Raw genomic sequence first — 27,766 nt, forward strand, 5'->3', positions numbered from 1 at the left:
CCTTGCTCCATCTAGCCCCAAAAAACAGTGAGTCCCACAAAAAAAAGTAGCAACCCATGTGAGCAAAATTTCATCACTTGAATACACTTATACTCTCCTTTTATTCTTTTTTTTTTAATTTTTTTTTTCTTACATATTTTTCCTGGAATTTGGCTAATTAATGATTGTTTTATATTCCATAAGAATTAAAATTTCAAAATTGATTTAAGGTTCATGAGCATTGGTGAGTGAAATTTTCAAATAATTTTTTTTCAAAATTGCATGATACTAATTTACCAATTGGTACTAGGTAAATTGTTGTGTTGTACATGAAAATCAAATTATTTCAAAGGGCAATGTGGTAAAATCAAATTTACAACGGATGAGATTGAGAGAAGAGAATCTAATCCAACGAACAGTTCATAAGTGATAAAATCTAATTTTGTGAGAATTTGATCTTTTTGGGTTGAAAGGTTCATAAAAATTAAAAAAATATTAAAAAATTAAAAAAAAAAAACTTAAAATAACATGTCAAAAGATCAACTTAAGAAAAGTTAACCCACATATTGGGTTTTCATTAAAATTTCCTTTTATTTAATTAGTGAAATATTTTTGGATTTTTTTATTAGCACCCCACATATTGTTGAATACACCCTACATAAATATGTATTATTGAATCACTCATGTGTCTTAACATGAAATAACTATTTAGCCCCAAAAAATTTAAAATAAATTGAATACACAAATTATTTACTAATATGAACCCTAACTCTAAATTGGTTGTCTAAACCCAAACCCTAAAATCCTAAAACCCCTAATTGACAAAAACCCCCAAATTAATAGAAACCTAAACCCTAAAAATAAAAATAAAATGTTACGAATTCGTAACCGGACGTACTTCATTATGGATTTTGTAAGAACTACAACATTTTTTTGTTATCAAAATCTATAACTAGTCCAAAACAAATTTTCGATTTCTCAAAAAAAATCCATTATAATATAAACAAATTTTTTTGTAAGTGATAAGCTTGCCAGTTGGCACTACTTTCTTTTAAGTTTTGTACAGTAAAAAGAATTGAACCCATTATAGTTTTGAAAAAAAAAAAAAAAAATTCACCCATGTCCTATCATTCTTCTTTGGGTCAAAATTTTGTGAGATTGACTCTAGAAGAGTAACAGAAACGGATACAAATTTTAGATTTATGCTTTACCAGTAAAATAAACCAACAATTGAATGTCAAGTAATCGATCTCATAATTAGCATTTACATGTTTAGCATGAGCATTTAAATTTAGAGGTGTGGTGAGAATAAACAATGAGAGAATGTTGAATGCATGTAAAGAATGTGAGTTGTAAGTAGAAAGTTTGGGGTGTAAGGGTAGTATAGGAAAGTATGTGGAGTGTACTAAAATAAATTTTGATTGAAAAAATAGATGTGGGATGTATTTAGTATGTGGGGTATATTCAACAATATGTGTGGTGTTAATAAAATAAAGTAATATTTTTTTTTGGTTTAAAAACAAAGGCAGAATGGCCGTAGAAGGTGGAGGAATGTGATTGGACATTCACCCTCCTAGAGCAACCCTCGAATCATATTTTCGGGCCAACCAGAAGAATCTGCTTCTGACTCATAGCTGTTTTTTTCCATCAATGGAAAATTAGACCCGTTATCGTCAAACGATTTTTGAGTTTGATTTTGAATGCTCATTTCACAGCAGCCGGAGAAGAAAACAACCGCATTCAATCCAAAACCCTCCAAAAAACAAAACTTTCTCAGGAAAAAGAGAGAAAATACTTCCGTTTTCTTCTTCTCGAGCTTGGAAGCCTTGGATGATGGAGGACCCAGAAGAATCCGTGGTGGAAGAGAGAGAGGAGTTGATGGTTCCACCATCTGGTGGAAACCCATTTCTCAGAAAAGCCTACTTTCTAAAACCCCCTTTGCAAAATTCCTCCACTGATGAACCCCTTTCCAAGCTCCCACCTTTTTCCTCTTCTTTCCCATCACATTTCGAGCTGCAGAAATGGCCTTTGAAGGTTGAATTTCATGGATGGACTTACGGCCAAAAAGATTGGAAAACATGGATCGATCAAATGGCCTCTGTGCACCGATCTACCTGGAAGAAGGCTGGCATTTACGAAGCAATCATTAATTCGACGTACAAAATACGAAGACAAACCGATTTGGTTTTTGGGTTTGTTGAGAAATGGTGTTCAGAAACCAATACTTTTTCTTTTCCATGGGGTGAAACAACAATCACGTTAGAAGATGTCATGGTTTTAGGAGGTTTTTCGGTTTTGGGTGACTCTGTTTTATGTCCTCTTGAGAGTTCACAACTGAAAGAAATCCATGAGAAACTACTTGCACAGAGAAGACAAATTGCTCGGAACAAGGGAAATGTTACCACACAAATTTGGCAGAAGAAGTTCATGAACAGTGGGAGTGAAATCGAGCACGAAGCATTTCTTGTCTTTTGGTTGTGCAGCTATGTTTTTGTTAGTGGTCGTTATAGGATCCACAACGATGTTTTCTCCGTAGCAATTCATTTAGCTAGGGGGACTCGAATCGCGCTTGCACCAGCTGTTCTTGCCAGCATTTATAGAGATTTGGGTGTGTTGAAAATGGCAATCGTAGATTCAAACAAATTGGAAATAAGTAGTAATGATGTTTTAGAGCTCGTCATTCGGTCACCATTTCAGTTAGTTCAAGTTTGGGCATGGGAACGTTTCTCGGACCTTAGGCCGGAAAACCCCAGTCGTCTCAATTGCGGTGAGCCAAGAATGGCTAGATGGGATACATTAAATGGTCAAAAAGTTGAGAACTTGGGAAAGGTTTTAGACTCAGCAAGAGAAGAGTTCCTGTGGCGGCCTTATGCATTGGATGTCATTGAGAACTGGCATTTGCCTGAATACTATCCACAAAAGGAAAAGTGGGTTTCGGTTGGACCTGCTTCGGATGATGAACTACAGTCATTTGTTAGATGCTTGAGGGTGAGTGAACTCGTTGGACTAAATGGTACTATAGAGCAATACCTTCCGCATCGGGTAGCTATGCAATTTGGATACGATCAAGATCTTCCTTGTTCTCTTACTCAACTGAAGCACAATTCAAATACAGACTGGAAGCATTACATCGAGGAAACCAAGAAGGTAAAACTGTATCTTCCATCTAGGCTTTTCGAGGCAGATGTCAGCACAAATTACTTGAAGTGGTGGAACCAATCAGTGTCAGGTCACAAAGATGCATGTGGAGCAGCTGTGCCACAAAAAAAGAGATCAAAGACAACACAAAGTAGGAAATCGCTACTATTGAGCACTAACCACCCTTCTGTTCCTCCTGGTTTTCCTCACAAGCATAAAGGAATGGAAGCTGAAGAACCGATGGATGAAGAAGATAAACTAACTATATCAGAAGTCCTGAAATATAGGAAGAAGCATGAAAGTGGTGGGATTAGACAAAGTAGTGACCGTGAGAAATTATCAGGTCAAGCTCATAATTCGGCATCTCCAGTTGCAGAAGAAGGTTCTGTTACTATGATGACATCGAATGAGGGAAATGTGAGCATCGTAGGCAATGGATGTGCTATCAGTAGCTCCTTATTTGACCAACAGCTGCGGGAGCTTAACGCAAGGTGTACAAGGCTTGAAAGTATGGTCAGGGAGTTAAAAGCAGATTCATTTGAGAGAAGCGACTTTTGGACAAGCTTTTGAAAGAAGCCTTTCTTTAGTTGGTATGTTCACAACCTGGCTTTTATTACTTTGCTTTTTGCTTAGTGATGAACACTCTTCTTTCTCTTCATTTGGCTTTTTTTTTTTTGTTTTGTTTGCTGTCTGAATGTGGATGCTATTGTTAGCCGAGTGAGATGGTCGAACATATAAATTAATTTCATCTTTTTAACATGACAGCCATTTTGAAGTGGTAAAGCCTATAAATGTAAAAACATTTTTCTTTCTAGTACTAACTATGCCCGAAGAAGCTACGATAGTTACTGACGGAACAAGACTCACATTTAGACATAATCCATAAGCCAAGGTAGTTAGGTAGATTGTTACTGATCTTATCCTAAAACTCTGTATGCTGTAAGCATAGTATATGTAGACGTCTGAATTTGTTAACTACGTTGAAACATTTGAGAATTGAAAAGAAAATCAAGAAGAAAGATGAACACGAGGGTTTAGAGAGAGAAATATGACTTGTATTAACTGAGGTATAAAATCAGTACTAACACTTTTGTTCTTCCTATCAGTACTTACCTCTTATTACTTTTCGTAAAACACTTTGCATTTTGTTTCTGTTATGCAACATGGTTTCGACCTCTTGAGATCGTGAGAAAAATTTTTCCTTTTTTTTTTTTTTTTTTTTTTTTTTTTTTGGTGCAGGGAAATTTCAGGAAGAGAACAGAACTGTGGAAATATCAGAAACTGCTCTGCTAGTATATTGCAGGTAATATGTTTTGGTGAATACTTAACCTTTTGATCAAAGCCTGCAAATTTGTTAAGATCAAAGAAGTTAATTGCTTTTTTAACCATATATTCTGACCATGAAGAACAAAATTCGTGATTCCGTTTAATTTATCGATTCTCTGTTGAACTTGTGGAGTTAAATATTTGCTCTTTATGTTTAATGGAATTTGTATGACAGTATCTTTTAAGCTTGTACATGAAAATATTAAATTTTCTGGCCAATAGAAGGGGTTTAAATTGAAGTCCCCACTTTCAAAGGTTAAAATGTGGAATACCTTTTTGAATCCGGTTTGGGTGAACTTTTTCCAGCCTAGATAGTGTTTGAGTATCCCATATTGGAGGTCAAGGCCCCTTTTAGCTATTTGGCAATTTGGTTTGGGTCAGATATTCAGATTCTAATATGTTTTATTTTTCCGTGTTGTTGGCCTCCATGACATGAAATATTGAAGTTTTTCGGTTTGGGTTTATTCTATTTTAACTAACATAATTTGATTTGTAAAAAACACCTAATGTAATTTGGCACATTTCTCATGTTGTTGGCTAACTTGCATGCTCTAATATGTAATGATTATTTCGATTGCATAAGGTTTTTAAAACAATGTTTTTGTATTTTTTTTTTTTTTTCTAAACACACCCTAAAGTCCTAATATTCTCTTTCTTCAAGCTATCAAACCCTTTCACAAACTTCATTTAGTACAAAATTCTAAATTAAAAGTACAAACACATTAATAAAGTAAAGCTTATTTTTTACTTATGGAATATGAAATTGACTATTTAGAGGCTCGGATGACACATATATATTTTTTAAATTTTATATTAATTTTTAAATTATTTTCTCTTCCCTCCCACCTAACATTACTTGAATGAATTCAAATCTCCTTTCGAATCTTGGACTAAGAAATCTAGATCATTCAAGAAAGTGAGAGAGAGATTCAAATTTTTGGTTTGTGTGAAATAAGCCAGTAAAAAAGGCTAAAGATTTAAAATTAATGATCCAAATTTTTCGATCCGTCGGCACTGAAATATGAGATCCGGAGAATATCTCGATTCTATCCGAAAGAAGAGTGAACCTGCATTTAAGTGTTTCTTGTATGGAAGGCAGAATCGTGCTAGAAGGTGGAGGATCATGATTGGACCTTCACCTCCAAGCTGAGCATTAATGTAGAAGGATAGAGCAGCCCTCGTACCATATTTTCAGACCAACCAGAACGGACTGTTTCTTCCTCACACTGTCACACACAAAGAGAGACTGTTTTATTAATTCCATCAATGGAAATTGGAAATTAGAAATTAGACAAAACTATTTTCGATTCTCAAGTTAATCACAAAATTCAAAAAAACCCCAATTCACAGCGGCCCAGAAAATCGCATTTCCGAAAACCCCCAAAAAGTTCAAAACTTTCTTAGGAGAGAGAGTATCCCCATTTTCTTCTAGCTCAGAAGCCTTGGATGGAAAAAGGCAGAAGAATCCATGCTCATGGTGGAAGAGAGCGAAGAGGTGAGGGTACTACCATCTGGTGGCAACCCATTTCTCAAAAAAGCCTACTTTCTAAAACCCACTTCGCAGAATTCCTCCATTGATATACCCCTTTTCAAGCTTCCATCCTTTTTCTCCTCCCTTCCATCACATTTCAAGCCAGAGAAATGGCCTTTGAAGGTCAATTTCCGTGGATGGCTTCCACGAGAAAGTAATCATTGGAAAACTTGGGTTCATCAAATTCCTTCTGAGCACCAATCTACTTGGAAGAAGGCTGGCATATACGAAGCGATCTTCAGTTCGACATACCAAATCAAGTGACAAACTGATTTGGTTTTCGGGTTTGCTGAGAAATGGTGTTAATACTTTCATTTTTCCATGGGGTGAAGCAACAATCACGTTGGAAGATGTCATGGTTTTAGGCGGTTTTTCGGTTTTAGGGGACTCTATTTTATGCCCTCTGGAGAGTTCACAACTGAAAGAAATCTATGAGAAACTACGTGCAGAGAAAAGAGAAATTGGTGAATAGGGGAACAGTTACCGCACAACATTGGCAGAGAAAGTTCATGAACAGTGGGAATGAAATCGAGCATAAAGCATTTCTTGTTTTTTGGCTATGCATCTATGTTTTTGTTTGTAATCGTAGTATTATATATAACGATGTTATCCCCGTAGCAATTCATTTAGCTAGGGGGACTCGCATCGCCCTTACACCGGCTGTTCTTGCCAGCATTTATAGAGATTTGGGTGTGTTGAAAAAGGCAATCGTAGATTCTAACTAATTAGAAAGTAGTTGTGGTGCTGTTTCAGACATCATCATTCGATTACCATTTCAGTTAGTTCAGGTTTGGGCATGGGAACGATTCTCGGACCTTAGGCCAGAAAACCCCAATCATCTCAATAATGGCGAGCCAAGAATGGCAACATGGGGCAAAGTAGATGGTCGGGGAGTTGAAAACTTGAGAAAGGTTTTAGACCCAGCCGGAGAAGAGTTCTTGTGGCGGCCTTATGCATTGGATGTCGTTGAGAACTGGCATTTGCCTGAATACTATCCACAAAAGAGAAAGTGGGTTTCGGTTGGACCTGATTCGGGTGATGAACTACAGTCATTTGTTAGATGCTTGAGGTTCAGCAAGCTAGTCGGACTTTTTGGTACTATAGAGCATTACTTTCCGCATTGGGTAGCTATGCAATTTGGATACGATCAAGATCTTGCTTGTTCTGTTACTCAACTGAAGCACAAGAGGCATTACACCAAGGAAACCAAGAAGGTAATACTGTATCTTCCATCTTGGCTTTTCGAGGCCGGTGTCAGCACAAATTACTTGAAGTGGTGGAACCGATCAGTGTCAGGTTCCAAAGATGCATGTGAAGCAGCTGTGCCACGGAAAGAGATATCAGAGAGATCAAAGAGTATGAAATTGCTACTATTGAGGGCGAACCACCCTTCTGTTCCTTCTGGTTTTCCTTCCAAACATAAACGAACAGAAGCTGAAGAACCAATGGATGAAGAAGATAAACTAACTATATCAGAATTTCGGAAATGTAGAAAGAAGCATGAAAGTAGGGGGATTAGACAAAGTAGTGACCGTGAGAAATTATCGGGTCAAGTTCATAAAATGGCATCTCCAGTTGCAGAAGAATGTTATGTTAATACCATGAAGTCCGATGAGGGCTTTGTGAGCATCGCAGGCGATGGATGTGCTAGCAGTAGCTCTTTATTTGAGAAAAAGCTGTTGGAGCTTGAAGTTAGGTGTACAACAGTACAAGGCTCGAAAGAATGGTGGGCAAGTTAGAGGGATGTACATTGTAGTAAAGCTTTAAAACGAAGGGCGTGTTTCAGTTGGTATGCCCAAAACCATGCTTTTATTACTGTGTTTTCGCTTCAATATCACAAGTGATGAACACATATCGTTGTCTGAATTTGGAATGCTTTTAGTTTGTAGCGGAACAAGGTTGAACATACAAAGTAACTTGATTTTTTTTTAACAATACAGCGACTTTTTGAGCGATAACAACATTCTAAAAACTTGAATTACTGCTCACAAGCTAGCAGACATGCAATTTTAGTTTCATTTTTCAGGAAGTCGACGCTCTGTTACTTTATTACAAATACAAATTATGTGTAAAACACTTGCAGTTTGTTTCTGCTATTCAACATAGCATTGACTTCTTGAAATCGTGAGTTTTGAAGTTTTTGTCTTTCTGTTTTTTGTGTGCAGAAGAAAATGGAGTAAAAGAGTCGAACTCTAGGAATATCAGAAACTTCGAAGATGTTCCATGCATTGCTTATACGTTGCGGCTGGAATGTATTGGTAACTACTCAACCTGTTTGTCAAAGCCTACATATATCAATAGGTTCTGAAATTAGTTTCTTAGTGAACAAACTAACAATGTGGTTTGCCTAACATCATCATCTTCTTCTTCTTCGTTTGCTTTCACTTGTTAGACCATTTTCATCCATCCAAACCCGCCGCCAACTCACGGTTAGTTACTATGCCAAAACATGTCCTCAACTTGAACAACTCGTCGGATTCATCACATCCAACAGCTCAAAGAGTCGCGCACCTGTTTCCGGCCTGGCATCCATTCGCCATTTCTTCCACAACTGCTGTGTAGAAGTAAAGCACTAATCACACCACACAACCATGCACATTGGCTTGGGAAGTATACCACCATAAAATCACCTGAAGTGATTTTATGGAGAGGATCATAAAAAATCAACACAACTCAAACCAACGTCTTTAACTAATGTGCAAATACCAAATATACCCTTTACAAAATCAAATCAAATCAAATCTCTAGCTAGTTAATTTCCTAAATAAACTGACAAATTTCAACAGATTTGTCATGAATATATTACTTAACATCTACATCGGTGATTTGTTTCTTACATTTAAATGACTAAACCATTTCTGATTTGAATGATTTTTGTAACGATAATCTTCAAATGAAGATTAAGAATTTGAAAGCTTTTTATTATAAAATTTATACGGTAAAAACACATTATTCACAAAAAGTGGAATATGTGCTTCCCCAACGAAGAGATACAATTATTATTATTACTTTCAAATTTGCTCAATGTAAAATCTCATTCATTGCAATTTCAGGATGTAAATATTATGCTAAATCTTGCAATCTCATTTCTTTTATGGGCCATTTGAAAACCATTTGTTTTCTGTTTTCATAAATTGAAAATTGTTTTTAAAAAAATGAAAATCATTTGATAAATACTCAAAGTTTTTAGTTTTCATACCAAAAGTGAAATCACTTTCTTTATCTTTTCAGATTTTTTTTTATAAGTTTTACTCTTTAATTTTCATTTTTTATTTTTTAAAAATAAAAATAATTATTAAACGAATTTTTAACCAAAAAAAAGTTTATATTCCGAAAAAAAAAAGGGTATTAAACGGACCCTTGATAAACAAATGAAGGAGAACAATACACTTTACCTTCAGTTCCAAACTCTACCGACACTAAAGCCAAACAAAGCAAAAGGAACAGTAGGTCCCGCAACAACAGAGAATTCGGGCCCAGTGGGACAGAGTCAAAGAGTACTCGCACCTTTGCGTACGCATATTTCGAGGAAACAGTGAGTTGTGGGCGTTTCGAACCCGACAGAGCAGAGATAGCAGAGCCATGGAAGCGCAGACGATGAAGAAGGAGCTGGCGGTGGCGGTGGCACTTGTTCTCTTCACAGTCTTGATCTCCGGCGTCGGAGCCTGGACTGGTGAAATCCACGGCAGAGTTGTTTGCGATGTCTGTGGCGACTCCGCCGTCGGACCCGAAGATCATGTTCTAGAAGGTCAGCTTCTCTCTCTCTTTGCTCAACCCACCGATTACCCATTCATTTATTTTTACGATTATTTGTTATTGATGAAAATTCTGAGCTGGGTTTTTATCTTTGGCTTGTGATTTTTATGGGTTGGTAGTTTTTTTTTTTTTTTTTTTTTTTTATCATTTCTCGTTCATCTGTTTGAGTAATTGGGCGGTAATTTTGATGGGTTGTGGATGATCATAAAAATGGTTCTTTTTTCCAATTGATGTTTTTCGGATGTGTTTTGCCAGCTTGTTTAAGAGCGTAATTAGATTACAGTGACATGATTTTTCTGAGAATTTTGAAAAAATTGAAATTTCTTGGTATTGTTGTTTGATTATTTTGCCAGTCTGATTTTTTGTAATTTTATTGTTCTGTTTGAGCTATATGATTAACGGGTTTGGAATACTTTTCGCGTCCTAGATACGAAGATGTATAAGAATTTCAGGTTTTCGCCTAGTCCTTAGAACGATAGCAAATCTTTACAAGTAGACTAAGATCACACGAGTAGAACAATGATTTATGTCATTTTACTGCACAAGGTCTTTTCATATTCCAATTTGAATTTGTCGCCTAACGGTATGTTTACTTGCTAGAAATGGTAATGAAAGGGATGGTATCATTCTCATTCCTGACATATCATGCATTTACTAACACACAAAGGATGAAAAAGGAGGTGGATCACACGTTGAAAGTATGTATTCCATCACCAGTTTCAACCAGGTCTTATGTCATTCCAAAAATCGCTCTCATACCATTCTTATACTTGAACAATTTGATTTCTATGCATTTGTACTTCATCAAGAATACCGTGTGATTATCAAGACGTGGTGATTCATGTACTTAAAAAAAAAAAAAATTGCCTAGAAATCCAAATTTGCATTTAACATTTGCTAAACAGGTAGGGCGACCATGATATTTGAATTTTTATTGGTTTGGCGAATTGCTATCAAGGTGTGGAACAGATGCCCAATCATTTTGCTCAGTAGGAAACATGTTATAGTTTTGCCTATCTTTACAGAAAATATTGTGGTTGAAAATTTTCAGTAGCAATCTGATAGAAAATGTTTTGACATCCTGGTACATGGATTCTAGGTTCCATTTCCAATGGTCGAACATGAGATTTAAGCGATTTGTGGAGACCTCTCTACCTTTGCTCAATTGGTCATCCAATTAGTAGAAAAAACTTGACATAACTGCTATTTCATTATGTTCATGCATGCATTTTACACTTGATCTTGAGGTTGATCTTGTTGGATGAAGTTGTTGTGCCTTGGCTGATTATCTTCACCAACATACAAACCCACAGTTGAATAGTTTAAAATACAAGAAATAAAGACACCGAAAAATTTACGAGGTTCGGCAAAAACCTGCCTACGTCCTCGGAGAGATATTGCTCTTCACTATGAGAAAAACAGTACAAGTTACACATGGGTTAAATCGACATAACCCAATCCCATATCCCTTGTACACCCACTCACATAATTTTCCCAAGAGCCTCACTCTACCCCAAGAGTTCTTTCACAAGAGACCTTTCACTCTAGCTCTCTTGATTTCTCTCTGCAACTCTCTCACACCTGTGCCCTTGTTTTGTCAAATGCTCTCACCATCTCTTTTTATGCTTTTCTTAATCCAAGCCTTCTCCCACCCGAAAGCCAAATAATTATGGCTTTGAAAAAGCCACAAAACATGGTTTTGAAAAAGCCACAAAACATGGCTTTGAAAAAACCACAAAACATGGCTTTGAAAAAGCCACAAAACATGGAACTAATTTGGCCACTATCCAACAATCTCCACCTTGGCCAAATTCGAAAACATCACAGAGACTCGAATCAACATTGTACCAAAGTCCATTGGCCTTACGTACCAGCATGCACACACTGAATCAACCTCGTTAGTCCTGTTCCGATTCAGTCACTGCCAATGCATGTGCAGCTGCTGCAAGCAAAAAAAACATTTAGCTTCAGACAAGATCTTGACACATCCTCGTCTCCTCCAGCAGGTTTTCCTCCTCTTCATTGTCTGCAACTTGGAAACTTGTCAGGGCACCCATTTCCAGCAACACCCGTCGAGCCAGACAAACATTCCTCACACTTCTCATTCTTCAGGACCATCTCATCACCTGTGAATCTCATAGCTCCACCTGCTGCAAAACCCCTGCAACACTTGAGACTATACATCACCAGGAGATGTGTTGCTTCGAGTACCTAGAGGGCATACTCGAAGTTTTCGAATTTGGCCAAGGTGGAGATTGTTGGATAGTGGTCAAATTAGTTTCATGTTTTGTGGCTTTTTCAAAGCCATGTTTTGTGGTTTTTTCAAAGCCATGTTTCGTGGTTTTTTCAAAGCCATGTTTCGTGGCTTTTTCAAAGCCATAATTATTTGGCTTTCGGGTGGGAGAAGGCTTGGATTAAGAAAAGCATAAAAAGAGATGGTGAGAGCATTTGGCAAAACAAGGGCACGGGTGTGAGAAAGTTGCAGAGAGAAATCAAGAAAGCTAGAGTGAAAGGTCTCTTGTGAAAGAACTTTTGGGGTAGAGTGAGGCTCTTGGGAAAATTCTGTGAGTGGGTGTACAAGGGATATGGGATTGGGTTATGTCGATTTAACTCATGTGTAACTTGTACTGTTTTTCTCATAGTGAAGAGCAATATCTCTCCGAGGACGTAGGCAGGTTTTTGCCGAACCTCGTAAATTTTTCGGTGTCTTTATTTCTTGTATTTTAAACTATTCAACTGTGGGTTTGTATGTTGGTGAAGATAATCAGCCGAGGCACAACAATTGGTATCAGAGCTTTGTTGGAAGCTTTGGTTCATTGAAGGTTCAGATTTATTATTCACCATGATGACTACAAACATGTCGTTTTCAGTTGAGAAGTTTAATGGGAATGGCAGTTTTACTCTCTGGCAGATGAGAGTAAAGGATGTCTTGACTCAACAAGACTTGGTTAGAGCTTTGAAAGGAAAAGATGGGAAGCCTAAAGAAATGACAGATGACCAGTGGGAGGAGCTGGAGTCGCGTTGTGTTAGCACGATTCGACACTGCATAGCTGATAACATTATCAACAATGTTATGGATGAAGATTATGCGCCTGCAATGTGGGAGAAGTTGGAAAAACTCTATATTGCTAAGAGTTTGACCAACAAGTTACATCTGAAGAGGAAGCTGTACAAGCTGAAGATGGATGAAGGCGGGAATCTCATGGACCACATGAATGTGTTCAATGGATACTTGGATCAATTGAGGAAAGTTGATGTTAAGGTTGAGGAAGAAGATAAAGCCCTCTTACTTCTTACCTCATTTCCATATTCGTATGAGAATCTTGTGACAACCTTATTGCATGGAAAAGATACAGTAAGTTTGGAGCAGGTGCAGGCTTCTTTGGTGTCTTATGATACACAAAAGAGGAAGACCATTGTTGATGGTGGGCACGAGACTGCTTTAGTTGTTCAAGGTTGGAATCAGGGAAGAAAATTGGGAGGAGGATTTGAGAGAGACAGCAGGTTCAAATCAAGCTCCAAAGGCAAGGGACCACAATGCTATGACTGCAAAGAATTCGGGCATAAAAGGATAAATTGTCCTTTGAGAAAAAGAAAGGATGATCTTGGTCCAGGTAGCAGCAATTTTGTGGCGGAAGACTTCGAGTATGCCCTCTAGGTACTCGAAGCAACACATCTCCTGGTGATGTATAGTCTCAAGTGTTGCAGGGGTTTTGCAGCAGGTGGAGCTATGGGATTCACAGGTGATGAGATGGTCCTGAAGAATGAGAAGTGTGAGGAATGTTTGTCTGGCTCGACGGGTGTTGCTGGAAATGGGTGCACTAACAAGTTTCCAAGTTGCAGACAATGAAGAAGAGGAAAACCTGCTGGAGGAGACGAGGATGTGTTGAGATCCTGTCTGAAGCTAAATGTTTTTTTTGCTTGCAGCAGCTGCACATGCATTGGCAGTGACTGAATCGGAACAGGACCAACGAGGTTGATTCAGTGTGTGCATGCTGGTACGTAAGGCCAATGGACTTTGGTACAGTGTTGATTTGAGTCTCTGTGATGTTTTCGAATTTGGCCAAGGTGGAGATTGTTGGATAGTGGCCAAATTAGTTCCATGTTTTGTGGCTTTTTCAAAGCCATAAAACATGGCTTTGAAAAAACCACAAAACATGGAACTAATTTGGCCACTATCCAACAGAAGTTCAACCCTTTAAAGCATTAGGACATCCTCACTAACACAACTTACAAGTTGGGTTTTTTCTTTTCATGACTTTGTAGATTTTAGAAAGCAACTTTTAATCTATAAACCATGAAAACAAGATGCAGTTTATTCATCCCAATGTGCTTTTCTAAAACCTTTTTGTTGGGTGATTACGTCTACTAGTTTTTGTGTCCACCTGCTACATGAACTATGATAAGTCCACATCCACGCGATCTTCTGGTGATTTTTATTATTTGAATCTGGTAATGAAGTTAAAATGGTATAGGGCGTTTAAGCTTTTAACCGCCATCTAGGGTGCATTTAATATTCAGAAGGGTGAAGTGAATAATTTTGAGCTTTGATTCATTATGGTGCAGGTGCTGAGGTAGCTGTACTGTGCATTACGAAATCAGGGGAAGTTCTAAATTACCAGGCATTCACGAATGATAAGGGGGTATATACGGTGGCAGAGACAATGCCCGAGAGTGACAGGTGGGATGCATGCCTGGCACGACCTATCAGCAGCTTCCATGAGCACTGCACTCATCTCGGGGGTGGTAGCTCAGGCGTAAAGTTCACTTACAATCACCCATCCGGCTATTCTCACACCGTTAAAACTTTCGTCTATCAACCAGCAATTGTACCGGCATACTGCATTTGAGAATTCTAGGATCGATGTACATCTTTACTCCGTAGTTGCAGTATGAACTTTGCTTCAACTGAAGGGAAGGGGGAAAGAGATTATGTAATTATTAGAGGGCTTGTGTGAGGTTAATGGTGCCATGTAGTTTGTGCCGAACATCGTTCTTGTTAGTATTAAAACCCAATCCTTGATTGGAATAGCTTACAGATACACTTTGCTGTTGGAAACTAGCTTTCATCGATTCGAGTTAAGCGTCTCGCGAGTCATGACACTCTTGCAGGAACTCCGATCGATTGTAAGTTGTAACAGGTTTCGTGTTCATCAAGTCATCGGCCGGATGCAAAATTCTAGAGATTCTAAAAAAGGAATACAAACGATGTATATCGAAAATGCAGTTTTCATCCTCCCATTGTTAGAGTCATTTACATTTTATGATTGGCCCGGCCTAAAGCTTGATGCATTTCTTCATCCAAAGCATTCGATCATTGGGCTCAAGTCCATCCATGAAGGCCTGGTTATTCGGCGGGTCAAATAAAGCAGATTTTATTCTCTAGACTCAAACAATTTTAATTTTTTTTTCATGCTCCGACACTACATATTTTACAAAAAATAATACTTGACTACTCAAGAATGAGCAGGAACGCCTTAAGAAATCGTTCTTAATCGTTAGTGGTTCTACCTCCTATTTTTTTATGAAGAGAATGAATCTTTTTACGGTAGAATCAGAAGAAGAAAAAAAAGAAAAAAAAAAGTTTGGATTTCCTGTTGGAATGATTCAAAATTCTTCGTGTTCGAGTTACAGAGCTTTGTGCTTATGATAAAAATCGTTCATATTATGAGTCACTTTGTAAAAATCATCTCTACAAAAAAATGAATTAAAACTAAAGTCGTTTAGTTAATCTATTGTAGCAAATACACAAAGTCAGTGATGTTTTTACTAGTTCCGTTCATTTATTTTATACAATTCAGTGACTAACTTTAGTTTTAATTGATTTTATGCATAGACGATATTTGTAGAATGATTTATAATTTGAACGGTTCCGATCATATACACCAAGTTCTTTAAAACGACAATGAACTGTTTTGAGTATGAACTCCTACTCGTCTTTTGAGTAGCCAAGTATTGTTCTTCTACAAATATAACACTACTACTAGTCAGATAGCATTTTTAAATCACACTATATGATAAAGTGATGTATAATTTAATCAAGAATTCTGTTTCATTATGTTTGATATCAATTAAGTACATCACATCGTACGTTATTAAATGTAGTGCAAAAATATAGTGAATGAATCCAAATAAATCGAATTCATTGATCATATGAATCCAATTAAACCCTATAACTAAATAAACAAATTTGATTTCTTAATGTACAAAATAAAAATAACAACTGTAGCAGTCAATGCCCGTTTCTTAGATTCCAATTTTCGAAGCTTTGCACTTAAATTGGCAGATAACCTACCACCTCCACCGTAGAAAAACTAACCGTTATCGGCAAATGTACACATCCAACGGTCAAAACACCAGCCCGATAAAACAAAGCGCGTTTCGGGTCTCAGTTTGCTAACACGTTTTCCAACCCGACCTTTCAATCATCACGGCCAGAAAATCTCCACCGTCCAACTGTATTCTTCAAGCCACGTGTCCTCCGCCTCCCTCTATATAAACCCCCGACCCTTATACTTAAACCCATCATTCACTCAGTCGCCTCACAATTCTCAAAACCCTCACAGAATTCCTCTCTCTCTCTCTCTCTCTCTCTCTCTAAAAATCTTTGTTTGAGTTCTCCCTTTCTCTCTCCACAATGGCTCGATTCAGCGGCGTCGTTATGGTGCTAATGGCTTCTCTCCTGCTGGCCTCGACCGGGGCGCAATCCCCTGCATCATCACCAGCCAAGTCTCCTGCACTTTCTCCCAAAAAATCTCCCGCCGCCCCTTCTCCGTCGAGCACTCCACCTACGGCCGCTCCTTCTCCATCGACCACTTCACCAGCGGCTTCTCCTTCCACATCTCCCGTCACCGACTCTCCACCTTCTCCCCCACCGTCCTCTCCTGCGGCGGCGACTGTTCCCTCTTCAGTTTCTGGATCTCCCTCCGAGGCTCCCGCTCCTGCTAACGGTGCCGTTTTGAATCGGTTCTCCGCCGCCGGGGCTCTAGCTGTTGGAGTTTTCGCTGCAGTCATTGTTATGTAGAGTGGCGGTGTTTATGCACTTTTGAATTTCCATTTATTATTGTACTAAATTCATTTATTCATTTATATTTCACTATTTATAAATTTGTAGCGCTGTTATGTGAGAATATATAGAGATACATTTTTCTGATTATTATTTCAGTGTGTTATCACCAAATTACCCCTACATTCATGATTCATCCAAGTACCTACGTAACTCGGCTCTTGCCCGGGATCCTGAAGGGTCGGCTTAAGAAGAAACTGAAATAATCACCTGACCGTTTTTAGCCCATTGCCGTTATTACGATCTAGTAATATTTTTTTTTATTTTAATGATAGGGTATGTTGGAGTTCCAACCCTACTCGTCTGTAACTTCTGTTTTTGGCCATATGAGAGGACGAAATTGGTGTGTTCGAGGAACTTCTTGAGCCTAATCGAACCTGCATGTTAATTTCAAATTGGAACCATGTACATAGGGAATTGAGGCCGGGAAGGTTTTAACCCTACCAATCTTATGCCGCCCAGTTTGGTTGTGCTAGGGAGTTTTTGCCACTATCTTTGCCCCAAAAACCGCCTAGACGCATCCTAAAACTAGCTTTTTAAAAAAAAATTGGTAAGAAATGACCGAATAAACGTAGTTCCTTTCCCTTAGAATTTATAAAAATAAAAAAAAATGCAACAAAAACAAGAAACGAACATAAACAATACATAGAAAATACGATATAAAATAATGAAAATATGTAAAATAGGTCAACAAACATAAACGATGACATAGTCACACCCTAATTTAAACCCCTAAAGTGAAACATGTGAAGCACTGAGTCTTCTCACAATTGAATTACTGTCTGTGTTTTTTCTTTCTTTTCAAATCTCACTTGGGCTAAAGCATGAGACAAATTCTAAATGAAATGTCATGTAATCAAATTTGAAGGTAAGAGTAAGCTCCAACCGATATGTTAATCCTATGTAGATTGACATATGAGTTTTCACATGTCAAATTTGACATATGAGAAAAGATGATATCAAATCATTTTTAATTATTCTATTGTATGGATCTCATTAATGCACCAATTATAAAAATTGAAAATTTAATTTAATTGATTTATTTTTAAAATGAATCTTACAAATATCATTTATAACAAAAAATATAAATTGGTTAGAAATATCGGTTGGAAAAAAAAAATCTGACATTACCATATCAGCCATCAAATTAACATTTGACATTTATCTTTTGACATCTCATTTGGAGATACTCTTAGTTACCTCACAAAGATATATCCGCTTAATTGTAAAAACCGTTCATTTTAATTTTACATAAATCAAACAAATTAAAAATTATTTAATCATTTTTTTTTTTGTATATTCAATAAAATTACAATTTTGGTATGATAAAAAAAAATTATAATCTTAGCCAACATGCCCTATCTCCAATTTTCCACTCTGGCACTTGAAATTCATTTTTTATTTTGTTTTAGTTAAAAACAAGACAATTGGTGGCAAGCCATTGTTATTTACCTTTTCCCGCCTCGAAGAGGCTATATGAAATTTCCCTCTGCCCGTAGCCACAGTTAAACAGACTCACTAACTTGGAGCATTGAATTCAGAACTTTTCTTATTTTTTTTGTTTTTTTAGAGAACTACCATCTACATCTTTACTACTGGGCCATTTGCTGTGGACCGTGGTTGGCACTTTGAAATTGAAAGAAAGGATCCGTTTGCTTTAATAAAACAATCTGGGAGTGCCAAAAAAGAAAAGAAAAGAAAAGAAAAAAGATTTCAAAAGGAAAAAGACAAGTCCGACAAAAATAAAGTCAAAAGAAAAAAAGAAGCAAATCTGCCAGATAACCTACCATCTGCACCGTCGGAAAATTAACCGTTACACGCTGTAAAGTGTACATCCAACGGCCATTAAAAAAAATGCCAGCCCGGTGCACTAAACAAACCGTGTTTCGCCTCTGAGTTGGTAACACGACTTTCAATCATCACAGCGACAAAATCTCGACCGTCCAACGATATTCTACACGCCACGCGTCTCCTCCCCCTCCCTCTATATAAACCCCCGATCTCCTCTCCTTAAATCCCATCAGCAACTCGCCTCTCAATTCTCAAACCCTCAATAGATTCCTCTCTCTCGCTCTCTCTCTAAATCTCTGTCAAAGTTTCTCTCTACAAATGGCTCGATTCAGCGGCGTCGTTTTGGTCCTAATGGCTTCCCTCTTGCTGGCCTCGACGGGGGCGCAATCCCCTGCATCGTCTCCGGCCAAGTCTCCTGTCCTTTCTCCCAAACAAGCTCCCGCCGCTCCTTCTCCGTCGAGCACTCCACCTACGGCCGCCGCTCCTTCTCCATCGAGCACTGCACCATCGTCTTCGCCTTCCTCATCTCCCGTCGCCGACTCCCCACCTTCTCCCCCATCGTTGTCTCCGGCGGCTGTTCCCTCTTCAGTTTCTGGATCTCCCTCCGAGGCTCCAGTTCCTGCCAATGGTGCCGTTTTGAATCGGTTCTCCGCCGCCGGAGCTCTAGCCGTTGGGGTTTTCGCTGCAGTCATTGTTATGTAGAGTGGAGGTGTTTAAGACTTTTGGTTGTCAATTTATTATTTTGTGTGGATTCATTTATTCATTTATATTTCATAGTTTTAAATTTGTAACACTGTTATATGGAATACAAAGAGACATTTTTCTGTCAATTATCATTTGAATATGTGGTTTTACCAAATTAGCCTAGAATTCTTGAAGAATTTCAATTTGGTTTTGTTGCCTTCAAAATCTAACTCGTCGGCATTCGGCACCTTCTGTTGTCACCTCTGTAATTGGCTAATTGGACACTGGGTATGAGTGGCTGTTTGGGAGTGCTTTTCAAAAAAGTGCTTCCACAAAATAAAGAAAGAACGTTTATGAAGAGGAAATTGAAGCAATAGTCTCTCAATTTTAATTTAATTGGAGCAATGGTTCATTAATTTTAATTCAATTAGAGCAATGGTCTCTCAACTTAAACTCAGCTGGAGCAATGATCTATTAACTTCAACTCTAATCCAGTTGGAGCAATGATCCCTCAACTTTAATCCACCCAACTGTAGTAATGTTTCTTCCAACATAACTCATTTTAACAGAGTTAACTAAAAGGATTATAGATGCACGTTTTGATAAATTAAGAGATCAATGATCATTAATTTTCAGTTGAATGATCATTATTCCAATTAAATTAAAGTTGCTATAATTTTCTTGTTTATGAATTATAAAGATGTTCGAAACAAAAGTTTCTTAGGTTGTAAAAGCACTTAGAAGCATCTCTCTTTAGCTAAAGTGCTTTTTCGATGCCCTAGGTTATGAATTTGGATTCTCTCCCTTTATCGGCCGAAGCCAATTTAACTCTAAAACTGGCAATCCAAAAATAAATCTTGCTAGAAACTTATTATTATGGCACGTATATACGCATTTTTCAATGGGCCTATTATTTTTTGGCAACAGAAAATTGTGGAATCATTAGAACAGTCAAATTGCCAAATTTGAAACATCTTTTTACCATTAGAAGAAGAAAAATACCAATTAACTTAGAGCTCAAAGTATTATAAAAAGGATAGTGCTATTTTAATTATGTGGGGATGAGTTCATTTTGCCACTTGCAAATAATGTATTTTTATCATAAAAATTTAATGATCAGAACCGTTCAATCTTTTACCATCATCGCTACAAAAAATCATTCAAATTGGATATCGTTTAGTCATCCAAATATATTAAATAAGTCAACGTTCATTATGAATATGTTATTTGATACCTAAATTATTGATTTATTTGATATATTTTAATGATTAAACGATCTATTATTCGAATGATATTTTATATGTTTATTTTTAAATGAAGATTAAGAGTTGTACCGTTTCAATTATGAAATTTTTAAGGAATTGTTATTGGCACTTCAAAAATCTCATTCTACACTCCAAACTTTCTATAATTGGAAAGAAAAATACACTTGTGAGAAGTGTAGAATGAGATTTTTAGAGTGCCAATAACACTTCCCAATTTTTATAATGAAGATACAGCAGTTGCAATGTGACATCCCGTCCCGAAACTATTAAAACGTACATGTGAAATGACCCTTTTACCCCTAGTTTGTTTTCGTTATGTTGTTTGGTTGTTTGTGTGGTGTTGGCATGTGTTGGGCCACACACACACACACACACACTCTCACTGTCTCTCTGTCCTTTCTCTGTCTCTGTCTCGCGTCTCTCTCTCCCTTCCCATTCACCATAAACGTACGGACACACACACAACTCGCTCAAATCATCACAGATCGAAGGAACCAAGTACATTTTCGAGCTCGTGAGGCTCGTGCGAGTGTAACCATACCATTTTCAGGTGAGAACTCTAACGTTTTCACGTCGATTCGAGGTGGTCCGATTTGAGTACTATTCATGCAAAATTAACTTAGCAAGTTTTTGGGATTTTGAAGCTCGTAGGTAGCTTGGGGAGGTTCCCAGGAGTCTCGGAGTGCTTCGTTGGAAGAGTTTTGACGTTGGGATCACCGTGGTCGAAGTTGGCCGATTTTGGATTGTGTGGACAGGTATGATCTCGTGGGTTTTGACCTTTAAAAGTGGTATATCGTTGTTCTCCTAGTTCTAGGCTTTAATTTGGTGTAAAAATCGTGGAAAATGGTTGAGAAACGAGAGAGAAAACGAAGTTAGAAGATTTTTCCAGTTTCCGGCGCCGGCGACGTCACCGGAGGTTTGCCGGGGAAGGAGACGGAATATTCCGTCAGACTTGACGGAATATTCCTGACGCCGTTGACGGAATCCGTTAGAAATAACGGAATATTCCTAACGCCGTCAGCGTGCCAGGCACGTGCCTGCGCGTGGCCAGCGCGTGGGGGCGCGTGCGGCGGTGGAAAATTTTTCTAAAAATTTGGGGATGTTCCTGAGGTTGAGTAGGTCACGTTGGTATATTCAATTGTCCATTTTGAGCAATGTATAAGAAGTTATTACGAGAAGTGGTTATGTGCTTTAAAATTAACGTTTTTGTAGTTGTTTCGCGTATAGGTGATACGTATCCCGAGGACGAGCGTGGTCACTCGAGGCAGGGGGGCTACGACCCTTCCACTTACCAGTGAGTGGGCTTTTGGTTTTCCGTATCTACCTATATACTATATTTTTCCCAGAAATTGATTTAAATGCTTATTAGTTATGCCATGCATTACATTATCGTTATTTATGCATCGTTGGTTACGTTAGTAGTTGCATATATATATATATATATATATATATATATATATATATATATATATATATACATATGCATATTGGGTGCTGTGGACGCACAGGTAAGTGTCAGGTAAGTGTTATTCATGTTTACATTCAGTAGCGATTCGAGATGCTTAGAGAGCTCATAACCTGCACCCCCGGTGTTAGTGCTCCCGCCCAGAGTAGGGCACAGTCCTTCACGTGATGTTCACCTCCCGCACCACACGCTCAGCTTGGATCCAAGTTAGGTGCACAGTCCTGTCGTACAGACCACTTTAGGTGGTTCCGACTCGTAGGTGACCCGCGATTATTCGCCCAGCCTTCACGTGATCGTAGCACTAGAGCGTATATATGTATTACACCCAGGCCTGTCGTACAGACCACTTTAGGTGGTTCCGACTCGTGGGCAGGTTCAGTTATTGAGTTTGAGATTTGAGCTCTAGATGCAGCCGTACAGGTCACGTTAGGTGACTCCGACTGCCAGATTACATGTTATTGACATGATTTATACCTGAGCACTTGCATATCATTATGAGGTTTCGACATGGCATATATTTGTGCATGTTTGGCATATATACTATACGTATATTTATTTTCTGGGAAGTATACAGGTTTTACGGCGAGGGGTTAGAATGTATTTGATTAAATGGTTTTCTAAAAGCTTTGTTTTTGCCCACTCACACTTTTGTTTTGCGCCCCTCCAGGTTCTAGTGGTCTAGCGGGTTCGGTGGTTTCCCAGAGGGTTCTCCCGGCTTTTCTGACAGACACTCACCAGCGTAAGGTCACCTTCGGGTGTACTATTGTCGCATCTTTTTCTTTTGGACTGCTGTAGACTTATTGCTCTGAACTTAGCGTCTCACTTACGCTAGCACTTGTTTTAGTACTCTGTATGCTAGTTTTTAATTATTCGTACTTTTTATATTACTATTTTATTAGCTTCCGCACGTGCACATGGTTACGTCACCTCCGTGTGATGGCCAGCACGCCCTGATCTCGGTTGGGGTGTGTCATGCAAGTAAAGGAATGAGCTTCTCCCCAAAGAGAGAATGCTAATATTTTCCTTATAAAGAGAGCTAAGAAGACTCAAAAGGAAGACTTTTCATGGACTCTCTTCTATCTCATATTTTTTATACAATATTTCTTAATACTGACACAAAAATTAACGTTAAACTGTGAAGTGATATAAACTTATACAATATCACACTTTAAAAAAGTATCCTTGTCATTTCACCCTTATAAAAATTAAAGACTTTCGAATTTGCCACAAAATTTGAATCTAAAACCACAAAAGTTGAATGATAATACTAAACCATTATCATTTAGCCAACTTCTAGTTTATAGTCCATTAATGTGGAGTTCGGATTCTTGTTCGGTTCTTTTTGTAATGGTTCCATAGATCCTTAAATCATGTACGTTCATCGTACATCTTGTAATTAAAAATCATTTTAAATATTTTTATTTAAAAATAAACCTAAATAGTACTTGACAAAAACTAACCACACGATGTACGATGAACATAAACGATTCACGAATCTCCGAATCCTTAACGAATGGATTTAGAGAGGATCTTGTCTGATTAATATGAGGACTCGTGTGCTTACTGTGGGCCCGGGCGCTGAGGTGTCAAGAAATGGGAGGACCTCTGGACGTGGCCAGCAGCCAAGTAATCTATTAACTATATATGGGCCCGGGCGCTGAGGTGTCAAGAAATGGGAGGACCTCTTGACGTGGCCAGCAGCCGTGTAATCTATTAACTACATGCACCGCAAAATGTCGAAAATCTACCCTCACCCCCCGCCACGGCCCCCCAACATGGAAGGCAACTTTCCACTACAAGTCTACAAAGCGAGATACGAAATGGGGGGTAAAATTGTCCATCGGACAAATTAACGCCCAATGGAAAAACCGTTGGAAGACTCCAAATAAGAAACTGAAAATACATTGAGTTGTCTGCGTTCGATAGACAGACGCAGAATAAGCTCGAACTCAAAGCTCCCAGAGAAAAAATGATACAATGGCTGACGAGGTTGAGAGCTGCATTTGGCGCCTCGTTCATCTGGCTCGTTTGTTTGATTTACTTCACCCAGGTTCTCTCTCTCTCTCTCTCTCTCTCTCTCTCTCTCTCTCTCTAGAATTATATATTTTTTGTTGATCCCGGTGTACTTTGAATCTCGCTGTTTAATTAATTTCTTGATTTTTGAGGAAATTAATTTTCTGGGGCTTTGCGGAATGAGGTTTTTTGAGCTTCTAGGAGGTGGAGATTGGGGATTCTAAGGTTTTGGGTTTCTGGGTTTTGTGTTTTTATTGATTTGGGTGATTTTTGAGAGAGATCTGTATTTGAAAGTGTCCTTATTTAGAAATTGGGAATGATATTAGGAGGCATGTGAAATTTTTGATCTTTCGAAGTATCAAAATTGAACACGATTGATGTGAAATTGTTTCTTGGATGTGGGTTTTAAGAAGAATCTGTATGGTGATTGATAAGTGGCTTACCAGCTGAAAGATCCTTTGTATGGTGATTGATAAGTGCCTGTTTGATGTATGGCAGGGTTTCAGATCCTTTGTATGGACGGCAGTGTCTTACCAGCTGAAAGATAGGCTTAAGTTGTCTCCATCGTCTTCCCAGTTCGCGTTTTCGATAGCTTTCTTTCCATGGAGCATTAAACCGCTATACGGGTATGGATCTTCTGTTACTCAGTACACACAAGGAACGTGCACGTTTTCGATATTTCAGATAATTTAGATGTGTTCTTAAGTATGTAAGCATTAAAAAGCTTTCTTCTTTGTAACAGCTTCCATAACACTTATGTGCTGCTTGTTTGCATCCATTTTTATTTGAATTCAAAGCACAAATTAGTCCTCGTAGTGAAGCCATTTAGAAACAAATTTGGAGTAATTTAATGAAAAAGAAATCATCATTTAATGTGACAAAAGATGTGCTTGATTCTTTTGCTTATTCTCAGAAGGGTACTGTCGTCCTAAGCATTGAATTTATGTTATAGCTCAGAGAGTCAGAATGGGGGACATGCTTTTTTGTCTTTTGCAATGTGCCCACATATTAATACATTTCATGCGAGTGCATGAGCAAATACAGACATAGAGTTAGCCATCTCAATGGCGATTAATTTGAGTGCCCAAAGGAAAAAAAGGGCTAGCTTGCTGTTCCTGAGTTTGCAGTCCAAGCATTAAAGCTGCCATTTTTGTGCTTGCATTTTCTTATTAGTTCTTTCGAACCTGATTTTGCGTGTCTTTTATGCAGAATTGTGTCTGATTGTATTCCAATAAAAGGAAGAAAAAGGGTTCCCTACTTAGTGATTGCAACTGTGCTCTCTCTTGTGCCATGGCTTGTTCTCGGCCTGAATGCGACATTGAGGAATTCCAGTTGGCAATTCATGACCTTCTTAACAGTCCAGAACCTGGGCTCAGCCATGGCAGATGTAGTAGTTGATGCAATGATTGCTGAGGCAGTAAGACATGAAAAGTACGTGCAAAACTGAGATTCTTTCAATTTCTTTGCAATGCAGTTTGAGTTGCATATCAAGTACCCTGCAAACTTACTTTGCCAACATAAAGATCTATTGGCATGCAATCAGATGAACTGCTTACTTTTCATGCCTTAATTTTGGGAATTAGCATGATTGTAACTGGCCCAATCATAGGCTTCCCTGTAAATGTCTTGTATTCCCCCAAATGAAGATTCGCATATTTCATTCCCCCTTATTTCTGCTGAAATTTTGTTGTCTAGTTCATCATGGATCTTTTTTCCCTTGTTAATGTGTTAAAGGATACAACTTGATATCTTAAAATTACCTTTATCAGGGCCTCATTTGCTGGAGACCTCCAGTCGATATCATGGTTGGCAATGGCTTTTGGTGGCATATGCGGGAGTGTATTAGGAGGATATGCACTGACCAACTTACAGATACGCACAATTTTTCTGATTTTTTCTGTTCTACCATCCATACAGTTGTTGTCATGTGGCTTGGTTGAGGAGAAATCTGTAGATAGTAAAGTTTTGCTTGAATCTTCTGATTCAAGAAGCTCCGATGGAGCGAATGGGAATAGTAGTTTTCTGGATGATGATAATTTCTCAGAGAAGAAATCCAATACCACCATGTCAAGGAGAAAGAAGAGCAATAAGAGCAAGCAAAAGAAATCAGTTTCTGGTAAACTCGAGATTGCTGGAAAAGAAGACTCATTGGCTTCACAGTGGTTCCACTCTCTCAAAGCAGCCACTTATAGTTTGTGCCACGCATTTAAACAACCACTAATTTTGAGGTAATTCAATTTTTGTTTATTAACTTGAGTTTCTTTCCATGCCAGTTGAAAGCACACGTTGAGATTTTCCCTCTCTAGATCTGAATTGTTCCTGTAACACACAATGATCTGGTCTGTGAATAACAAGTTCCAAGAGTCTGCAATTTATGGGGAAACTCTAGAGAGATCTAGGGAGTCTTAATTAAATGTTTCTTCCCATCGTTGCTACTTGGTCCTGATGTCAATCTAAATGTTTTTTTTTTTTTTTTTTTTTTCTGGAAATATAATTTGCTACTTTTCTCAGGATGTGGATATATTTTGAATTTTAATCTTGCTTACATTTGATTTTACTTTGTCTGATCAGACCAATGGCTTGGTTTTTCCTAGCACATGTTTCCATTCCGAACCTCTCGACTGTTATGTTTTATTATCAGACGGAGTATTTGAGCTTGGATGCATCCTTTTTGGGCACTGCACGTGTTGTGGGATGGTTAGGCCTCATGCTTGGAACCTTTGTCTATAATCGTTACTTAAAGACGATGAAATTAAGAAGAATACTGATGTAAGTACAATGATCTTCTGTTAATTTTCTATTCCTTTCTGTTGAGATTATTTTGTTGATGGTGTATTGGTCGTGATCCATGCAGGTTGTCTCATGTTGGTTTGTCGATCTTGACACTCCTAGATATGGTTTTAGTCACTCGAGTAAATCTTACATACGGAATATCAGATAAAATTATGGTTCTTTTTGGCTCAGCTCTCAGTGACGCGATCAATCAATTCAAGTATGCGCATACTTTCTCATAGTAAATCGTTATTCATCACTTAAGCCGGCTTACTAACAAGAAAGATCCCGTGAACTGCAGGTTTATGCCGTTCCTGATCTTATCTGGACAGCTATGCCCACCCGGGATCGAAGGGACTCTTTTTGCCCTCTTTATGTCAATAAACAACTTAGGATCTACATTGGGGTCATTTGTCGGCGCTGGCGTTGCATCAGTTCTGAACATCTCTTCAGGTTCTTTTGACAACCTTCCTTTGGGAATTGCCATTCAAGTTCTCTGCACTTTCATTCCGATTGGCTTTCTGTTTTTGATACCAAAGGAAGCTACAGGGTTATCGGCGTAGGTTCAATTTGACATTTGTCTAATACAGTAGAGGATTTCATAGTTAGTGAAAATGAATCGAATATATATCTTCGACGAGATCTTCTCGAATTGAGAGTTATTTACGGATGCACACTGGATTTTGAAGTTGTAGATACTTGTGAATGACACAATTCCAATTTACTACGCGGAATTTATATATACGTGAAAATATCAAGATATGACGGTTAAAACATCCAGAGTACCGTGTACTCCGGAGCACTCGTGAATTTTTTATTGGGCTTTTGGTTTGGTTGCTCTCGAGCAAAGAACAATTAAGAATGAAGGCTCGATTTCCTCTACCAGGAGTTGGGCGCCGCAATGAGAATGGCTTAGTCTCCAATAGTTAAAATTTTAAGATAGATATAAGAACAAAAATAATTAGTTTCTTTCTTTGGTC

At 38.1% G+C, this 27,766-nt stretch overlaps 6 protein-coding genes, 1 long non-coding RNA gene and 1 pseudogene across 9 annotated transcripts; all 8 read left to right on the plus strand.

The window, feature by feature from the left end:
* The first annotated feature begins 1,524 nt into the window (after positions 1–1,524).
* On the plus strand, positions 1,525–8,325 carry LOC137714505 (uncharacterized). 2 transcript variants are annotated; one of them, XR_015960576.1, is made up of 3 exons: positions 1,603–3,707; positions 4,357–4,420; positions 8,140–8,325. XR_015960576.1 is itself a non-coding variant. In XM_068453704.2 (2 exons), the coding sequence occupies exon 1, from the start codon at positions 1,810–1,812 to the stop codon at positions 3,685–3,687; it is 1,878 nt and encodes a 625-aa protein (XP_068309805.2). In that variant the 5' UTR covers positions 1,525–1,809; the 3' UTR covers positions 3,688–3,707; positions 4,357–4,705. The 2 variants fall into 2 exon arrangements, 1 of the variants encoding a protein (XP_068309805.2); XM_068453704.2 differs by lacking the exon at positions 8,140–8,325 and having other exon boundaries at positions 1,525–3,707; positions 4,357–4,705.
* LOC148697830 (uncharacterized) lies at positions 5,912–6,699 on the plus strand (annotated as a pseudogene).
* Positions 6,835–7,713, plus strand: LOC137714504 (uncharacterized). Its single transcript, XM_088690809.1, has one exon. The coding sequence runs from the start codon at positions 6,835–6,837 to the stop codon at positions 7,711–7,713; it is 879 nt and encodes a 292-aa protein (XP_088546935.1).
* A 1,114-nt stretch (positions 8,326–9,439) lies between the features above and the next one.
* LOC137716121 (retrovirus-related Pol polyprotein from transposon TNT 1-94) lies at positions 9,440–14,772 on the plus strand. 2 transcript variants are annotated; one of them, XM_088690810.1, is made up of 3 exons: positions 9,584–9,722; positions 10,331–10,428; positions 12,601–14,058. In XM_088690810.1, exon 3 carries the CDS (start codon positions 12,642–12,644, stop codon positions 13,386–13,388), a length of 747 nt encoding a protein of 248 aa, XP_088546936.1. In that variant the 5' UTR covers positions 9,584–9,722; positions 10,331–10,428; positions 12,601–12,641; the 3' UTR covers positions 13,389–14,058. The 2 variants fall into 2 exon arrangements, with proteins under 2 accessions (XP_068311620.2, XP_088546936.1); XM_068455519.2 differs by lacking the exons at positions 10,331–10,428; positions 12,601–14,058 and adding an exon at positions 14,297–14,772 and having other exon boundaries at positions 9,440–9,722.
* A 1,473-nt stretch (positions 14,773–16,245) lies between these two features.
* On the plus strand, positions 16,246–16,889 carry LOC148697831 (uncharacterized). Its single transcript, XM_088690811.1, has one exon. The coding sequence runs from the start codon at positions 16,368–16,370 to the stop codon at positions 16,752–16,754; it is 387 nt and encodes a 128-aa protein (XP_088546937.1). The 5' UTR covers positions 16,246–16,367; the 3' UTR covers positions 16,755–16,889.
* A 1,929-nt stretch (positions 16,890–18,818) lies between these two features.
* On the plus strand, positions 18,819–19,417 carry LOC148697832 (uncharacterized). The gene has a single exon (XM_088690812.1). It carries the CDS (start codon positions 18,906–18,908, stop codon positions 19,287–19,289), a length of 384 nt encoding a protein of 127 aa, XP_088546938.1. The 5' UTR covers positions 18,819–18,905; the 3' UTR covers positions 19,290–19,417.
* A 2,344-nt stretch (positions 19,418–21,761) lies between these two features.
* Positions 21,762–22,891, plus strand: LOC148697833 (uncharacterized). The gene is made up of 2 exons (XR_015960410.1): positions 21,762–21,830; positions 22,669–22,891. It is a non-coding gene; the product is annotated as an uncharacterized LOC148697833 (long non-coding RNA).
* Positions 22,892–23,768: 877 nt separating this feature from the next.
* Positions 23,769–27,563, plus strand: LOC137716340 (Major facilitator superfamily protein). Its single transcript, XM_068455778.2, has 7 exons — positions 23,769–24,051; positions 24,513–24,640; positions 25,224–25,445; positions 25,784–26,242; positions 26,586–26,783; positions 26,869–27,006; positions 27,088–27,563. Exons 1-7 carry the CDS (start codon positions 23,971–23,973, stop codon positions 27,347–27,349), a joined length of 1,488 nt encoding a protein of 495 aa, XP_068311879.2. The 5' UTR covers positions 23,769–23,970; the 3' UTR covers positions 27,350–27,563.
* The last annotated feature ends 203 nt before the right edge of the window (positions 27,564–27,766 follow it).

Source organism: Pyrus communis, chromosome 3 (genome assembly GCF_041283825.1).
Source record: "Pyrus communis isolate YQ-2024b chromosome 3, ASM4128382v1, whole genome shotgun sequence".
NCBI lineage: Eukaryota > Viridiplantae > Streptophyta > Magnoliopsida > Rosales > Rosaceae > Pyrus > Pyrus communis.